The sequence below is a fragment of the Clupea harengus genome, chromosome 24 (genome assembly GCF_900700415.2).
Source record: "Clupea harengus chromosome 24, Ch_v2.0.2, whole genome shotgun sequence".
NCBI classification, from domain to species: Eukaryota; Metazoa; Chordata; class Actinopteri; order Clupeiformes; family Clupeidae; genus Clupea; species Clupea harengus.
The window spans coordinates 13,308,726-13,316,225 of record NC_045175.1 but is presented as its reverse complement, the minus strand read 5'-3'; the positions used below and the strand labels follow the sequence as shown (position 1 = coordinate 13,316,225).

General features: G+C 41.7%; 2 protein-coding genes across 3 annotated transcripts in view; both read left to right on the top strand.

Moving 5' to 3' along the window:
• The window catches only part of LOC105897578, a 6,801-nt gene extending 703 nt beyond the window's left edge, over nt 1–6,098 (top strand). The window contains exons 2-8 of the mRNA XM_031562366.2: nt 228–536; nt 689–1,009; nt 1,243–1,521; nt 1,815–2,135; nt 3,198–3,311; nt 3,951–3,985; nt 4,617–6,098. Coding sequence (XP_031418226.1) covers nt 228–536; nt 689–1,009; nt 1,243–1,521; nt 1,815–2,135; nt 3,198–3,311; nt 3,951–3,985; nt 4,617–5,504 — 2,267 coding nt within the window. The 3' untranslated portion in view covers nt 5,505–6,098. The remainder of the gene's footprint in view (nt 1–227; nt 537–688; nt 1,010–1,242; nt 1,522–1,814; nt 2,136–3,197; nt 3,312–3,950; nt 3,986–4,616) is intronic.
• Nucleotides 6,099–7,446: 1,348 nt separating this feature from the next.
• The window catches only part of LOC116219245 (polymeric immunoglobulin receptor-like), an 8,706-nt gene continuing 8,652 nt past the window's right edge, over nt 7,447–7,500 (top strand). For both annotated transcript variants that reach the window (XM_031562409.2, XM_031562408.2), the window contains exon 1: nt 7,447–7,500. This exon is cut by the window's right edge and continues 121 nt beyond it. The gene's annotated coding sequence lies outside the window, so the exon portion shown is untranslated.

Genomic DNA, 7,500 nt, shown 5'->3' with positions numbered 1-7,500 from the left:
CATGTTGTTGTGTCATTATGAGTCATCTGTTGCATTTTTACCATTTACAAGCATTTTTATAATAATTTTAAAATATATACTTTATATTGGCCCTCATGTCAGTTTGTCTGTTTTAGTAGTATGAGTCATTTGTTGCATATCTACGATTTAGAGGCCAATATAATACTTTTTAAAAATACACTTTTTAATGTCAATTCTCATGTCTCATGTCAATTTGTCTGTTTTAGTACTAGGAAGAAGTGCAGGAGGTTCAGTTCCAGTTAAAGGTTTCACCGGAGGTGGAATAGCAATTTTTTGCAAGTTTGATGATCAGCATAAAGGCAAGCCCAAGTACTTCTGCAAGGGTGATGCTTTAACCTGCCCTCACAATCGGCTAACTCACGTCAACAACAGCAGATTCGTCCAGTATGAAAACGTTCACGGGGACTACTTAACCGCTCTCCTCACCAATCTCACCTCAGAGGACAGTGGGACTTATCACTGTGCAGCCGAAGATGGACACTTAAATACTGGAATCAATTTGAACGTTAAACAAGGTAATGTCTCAAACTTTAAAATTGAGAACGATGATATTTTTTCATTCAGGAAAGCTTATTTATATTATTCTAAAAATAACTAAGAATGTAATATCTAACATAGAGATTTATGAAATTATTACAAACCTACGTACTCTGTTCATGTTTGACAGGTGATTGCTGTGACACTCCTATCACAGTAATCGGATATGAGGGAAAAAATGTCAACATTCATTGCAAGTTCCCTGTGGAATCTAAATCTAACATCAAGCACTTCTGTAAACAACATGAGAACTTCATCGAGACAGATCTAATTGAGTCAAAGCCATCGTTAACGAGTGCAAAGTATTCTCTGCCTGACCACAAAACTGAAAACAGCTTCACTGTGACCATCCATGACCTGGAAGGGAAGGATGCCGGAACCTACTGGTGTGGAGTGCGAACTGGTGGGGAAAATATTGCTTTGACCACACAGATTGATCTACAGATCACAGGTGAGATCATGTACACCTGGATAAATATACAGAACATTTGATAATCATCAAATCACATCTAGTTCACAAACAACATTAGCACATTTTAACGTAACTTTGAAATTATAAGTTTGGATTCTGCTGTGGGCTAGGAGCAGTAGCAGTTGATGCTTTGTATTGCTGTTCTATTATGATTTTGAAAAAACTGTTTCATACCAAATGCACATTTTTAGATTTGTTTAATTTCATTGCAGTTCAAGTGAAAGGATTTACCAGTGGAGGCATTGTTATCATCTGCAAATTTGATGATCAGGATCAGCGCAGGCAGCGGTACTTCTGCAAGGGAAATGCTACGACCTGCCCTTCCAATCTTGTCACGCAGGATAGTGACAGCAGATTATACCAGTATAGAAATGTTCTCGGGAACTATCTAACAGTTCTCATCACAAACCTCACCTCCGAAGATGCTGGGACTTATCATTGTGCAGAAGATGGCAAATCACTCACTGAAGTCCATCTAAGCATAGAAGAGGGTAAGGATTTCACCTTTAGATTTTTTCCTCCTTCACAGATGTTTTAATTCATGGCTATAATACACAGCAGATAAAGAGAGAGAGAGAGAGAGAGAGAGAGAGAGAGATAGAGAGAGAGAGAGAGAGAGAGAGAGAGAGAGAGAGAGAGAGAGAGAGAGAAAGAGAGAGAGAGAGAGAGAGAGAGAGAGAGAGAGAGAGAGAGAGAGAGAGAGAGAGAGAGAGAGAGAGAGAGCACTATGGATTAGCTAGTTGAAAAGCCCACTGAAAACTTAAGGTTGACAAATGTTTGACAGGTGACTGCTGTGGACAACCTATTACAGTAACTGGAGATGTGGGAGGAAACGTCACCATCCAGTGCAAGTACCCAGTGGAATTTACAAACAACACCAAGCATTTCTGTAGACATCATAAGGACAGTATAAAGTTAGATCTTCTTGAGACCAAACCATTACAAACAAATCTCAAGTATTCTCTGTCTGATGACAAAAGTGGAAACGTCTTTACTGTGACTATCTATAACTTGAAACTTAAGCACGTTGGAGAATACTGGTGTGGAGTGAGTTCTGGTGGAAGTAGCGTCGCTTTGATCACAAAGGTGGAGCTCCAGATTCCAGGTAGGCTTTGAGTTTCTCACACACTTGACACACGGCCTATTGCATACTATATTACTAATTACATCCTGATGTTGAAATGTACTCTTTTCTGATTGGCTGGCATTTTTCGGTCTATAGGGACACTTAAGGAGCAGATCCAGTCTAAACTTTAATCACTATTCTATATCTGAAAAAAAAAAATAAATAAATAAATAAATTGTCCAGAGTAATTCACCTTTTACATCCAATATTTCTGTATTATCAGTATGACCCAGCTGCCGATAGGTAGCCCATATTATGCACAGAGCATCTGATAGTGAGCATCTGTATGAGAAGGATTGTCTGTGCCCTGTTTGTGAAGGATTGTCTGCTACTCTGTTTGTGCCGTCCATAGTGCTCTGGCATAGTGGTCTTAGGGGATACCAGAATGCTAGTAAGGAAGTCTAAACTGGTGCAAACATATGTGACTAGCTCACATCTGACATACTCCACAGCGTTGTACCCTCAACCCCCTAAAAGTCATGGTACTGCTTTTACCAGTGTTTTGATGAGCACCGTTCTACAGGTGATTTGGATCTGTAGCCTCTTGGGAGGTGGCTAAGTTAGCCGGGAGGCTAGTACGCATCAGTGCTAGTGTCTGTCACCAGCATAATGCTCATAGGGGATCCTAATTTGCCAGAAATAAATCCCTTCAGGCGAAACGCTGCGTGTCGGGGTGCTGTTCACCCCGTCGGGATTTATTTTTGGATAATGACCTCCGGACAATACATTATCCCTTACTTATCTTTTTTTAGATGTAAGATGACAGAAATACTTCAAATGTTTCTACAGAAATATTTTTCGTCATATTCGGTTATATTTTAGGTTATTTTTCAGTCCCTAAGATCCTAATCGTAACTCTAACCGTGGATGGTGTATGGAGGGGAAAGTAACATTTAGGCAGATGCATTATCGATGGGAACATTAAGGTTGTCTTCTCCATAGTGCAGTGTATTGTTGGGAGTGTGGTGGAATATTGTTAACAGTTGCTATAACCAGTCTGCCATGTGCAATCAAGTGTCTCTGTATCTCCAACTGAAATAGCCCCTGCTGAGAACACAAAGAAGGCACCGGTGTTGTTGGTGTTGGTGGTGACAGCGCTGGTGTTAGTAGTTACACTCTTCCTGTGCTACGCACGTAGACAGAGAAGGAAGCGTGGTAGGTTATGACACCCCACCCCCAGAAGCGCACACACACACACAGACGCAGACACTCAACAAACACACACTCAAACACAGACGCACACACAAACAAACACAGATGCACACACACACACACACACACTCAAACACACACACACATACACACACACTCACATGCACACACACACACAAATACACACACGCACACACACACACACACACACACACACAAACTCAAACAGAGATGCACACATACAGACACACACACACACACTCAAACACAGACGCTCTCACACATACACGCTCACACACAAACAAACACACACACAAACACACACACACACATACACACAGACACTCAACAAACACACACACAAACACAGATAAAGACACACACACACAAACACAGACGCACACACATGCACACACACACACACACACACACAAACGCAGACACACAAACACACACACACACACACACTCAAACACAGACGTACACACACTCACACACACACACACAAAAACACATACGCACACACACACACAAACACAAACACAGACGCACACACACATACAGAAAGAAGAGAGAGACAAACAGAATGTGAACATTTCTCATATTACTGAACAGTACTAACAGTATTTTTATCGTCATCAGACAGGTCGAACGGAATGACGGAGGATCACCAAGAGGTGAGTAAACATCACAATAATTAAATTGAGGGATATGTTGTGCAGTTTGACATTATTGTAACACGTGTCTGACTGCCTGGGTCAAGTAAAAGAAATATAAATAAATGTGTATCAGATCTAATAGTATTTCATGCCTTGCCAAAGTCTAGTGTAGACCATTAGCGTTTGTTTCTCAAGTGTGTTATAGTGAGATTTGAGTTACAGTTTTTGAGCAATTGATAATATAGCTAACTGCAGTCAATGAGGCAAACTTATTTGCGTGAATGTACCAAAGCATTTTCGATTCGTACAAAATAATGAGAAATTCCCGTACCGTGTGCACAAGTGAAAGAGAAGAAGTAGCTTTGAGAATTTCAATCCTGATCTGAGACCTGCCCCAAAGTGACCAAGAAAACTGTGCTGTGATTTGTCATCTAAAATCTGATATACAGCAATGTGATCCTCTCCTGAATGAAAACGTGAGGTGTTACCCATTCAATTGTCCAGAAAATGGTACCCATATAGCGAAATGCACTTTGTTTGTTTGTCAACATGTTTAATATGTATTAGTGTATAAGTAATAGCCCCAAATTAATATGTTAATTTTGTTAATGTTCTTTTGTTCTTTTGTCTACCTCTGTGCCTCTGTCAGAATCCAGACCCAGACAGAATTTACGAGGAGATTGATGACATCGGCCTTCCTCTCCGTCCTCTGCCTATGAGGAGATGCACCAATGCCACGGTAGACAACACAGATGACCCCACATACTATACTACCGCACAACTACCCACAATCCCCTGTGATGATCCCACGTACTATACCATCCAGTCACCCCTGGATGTGTCTGGCGACGCAGGCCTCCACCTTCTCTCCATGGAAACCCACACTGTCTACACCACCGCACAACTACCCACAATCCCCTGTGATGTCCCCACATACTTAAACATCCAGTCGCTCACACACACTTCAGGTGACATGGTCCTAAACACCGGCACTGATGAGACAAATAGTACAGTCAGCACTGTGTATGCCTCTGCGCAGGGACCTATTGATCCCGGCCGTGGTCCCCCTCAAGGCACCGATCAGATGGACAAGGCCACTCATTCACCCACACACACGTCTGACAACACTGATTATTCTATGGCCTCTGATCAGATGGACAAGGCAATCCATTCACCCACACACACGTCTGACAACACTGTCTATTCTACGGCCTCTGATCCAACCAACCCTAAAATGAATACGGTTTATGTCACAGCCGGATTTAGCACAAGTACAAATGAAGGTGCTACTGACCCCGACGTTCTGGTACCCACAAACCCCAGTAATGACCCCGCGATGTGCGCTGAACACGTACCCTTAAAGGCAAATGATGATCCCACACAATTAACTGCACCAGACAAAACAAGCCAACCTGAAAACTCAGATCAGTTTGTTCCCCCTGATACCACACATACTGAACTACATACGAGCCAATTACCCATATCAAATAAAGATCCTTTATACTCCAATGTCAAGGTACCTACAAACCCCCGATGATGAACACACAGCTTTAAACGTCCAGGTACCTACAAACCCCGATAATGAACACACACATTTAAATGTCAATATGCTCATCGATGACAACTGACTTGGTAAAAGCATGAAGACATAACATGAATGTTAATAGAAGGCACCATGTACTACACAACTGTAATGCTGAGAACTCACTATTAATAAATGTTCGCTTTAAATTCCGCTTTGCACTTTGAATGATCGCACAGTAAATATCTCACTTCCTGTTTCAACAAGGGTAACCCTCTGGAAAATTAAGCATTGGTTTTGTATTATTGGTTTAGCATAGATTCTGTTCAATTATCATTTTCATAGTGCTGTGTAAATGTGTGTATATTGTCTAGGCCTGCACGTCCCCTTTAAATGTTGTGTGCAAGGGTTTTTTATAAGTCAGTTTATGTAAGATTATCCCATTATTGGAATTGTTAATGTACATATGCACACAATTCTAGCACGGACAAATGTGTTTTTTTATATATAAGTCTTGACTGAATAGTTGTTCAAATACATATCTAATCTCATCAATAAACAACATGATGAATATGCACTGACGGGTTACGTCCTTTGATCAATAAACATCCTGATGAATGAGTATTGACGGGTTATGTCCTTTGCTTGTATTGCCATCCTGTGCAGCCTCTCCAATGAAAAAGACCCCCTGTACATTTTGTGTGTGGAATCTGACATCTAACTTTGCTCAGCTGCATTTGTTACTTGTGTAACTCTCGCAGACTCGTCCTCCGATCACAATGACCTCAGCTGCCACAGGAGCACATTTACACTGTCTGTCCACTAGGGGCGACTCATGTCTATTGAATTCAATTTATAAGTGAATCACCATTCAGGCAGAGCTCCAGAGCTCCATAGCTAAAGACAAAATGGTTACTCAATGACAATAACAATGACAATAACAAACACTGAAAGCCATTCATAGAGGGACAGCCAGATGGACAGCATACTGAACAGACTTGTCTAATCAACAGTAATGGCTGCCACGTGGGTGCATTTACACCATTTGTCCTGTAGGGGTCGCATATTTATTGTCTTCATTTTACTACATGAGAATTATAGCACGCACTGAGCAAGCGGTTCAGAGAGAGAGAGTCACCATCAGAGAGAGAATGAGAGAGAGAGAGAGAGAATGAGATAGAGAAGAAGAGAGAGAGAATGAGATAGAGAGAGAAGAAGAGAGAGAGAATGAGAGAGAATGAGAGAGAGAGAGAAGAAGAGAGAGAGAATGAGAGAGAATGAGAGAGAGTGAGAAAAGGGAATTAGATGGTGAGATAGTGATAGAATGAGAGAGAGAGAGAATGAGAGAATGAGAGAGTGAGCGAATGTGAGAGAGAAAGAGAATGAGATAGTGAGATAATGATAAAATGAGAGAGAGAGAATGAGAGACTGTGTGTGAGAGGATGACAGAATGACAAAATGTGAGAGTTTGAGAGAGAGAGAGAGTGAGAGAATGAGAGTGAAAGAGAGAATGAGAGACTGTGAGAGAGAAAGAGTGAGAGAGTGAGAGAGAGAATGATAGAGTGAGAAAGAGAATGACAGAGTGAGAGAATGAGAGAGATAGAGAGAGAGAGAATGAGAGAGAGAGAATGAGAGAGGAATGAAACGCTAAGGTTACACACACACACACACACACTCAAATCCAAACCCGCACACACACATATACACACACGCGCGTGTGCGCGTGTCCACGCGCTCACACTCACGTACACGCACGCGCGTGTGCGCGTCAACGCGCTCACACTCACGTACAGACACACACACTCACATTCACAAACACACTTGCATTAACATTCAAACACGCACACGCATACATTCACACACACACACACACACACACCACGCTGTGTCAGTTTGACAGCATGTGCAAGAGGAAGTTGGGGGGAGTGTTTTGCAACACTTTTGTGGTAAAAAGAAACAGCCAACCCCTCAGAATTTCCACACACAGGCAGAAAGAGGCACAAGCAGGAAT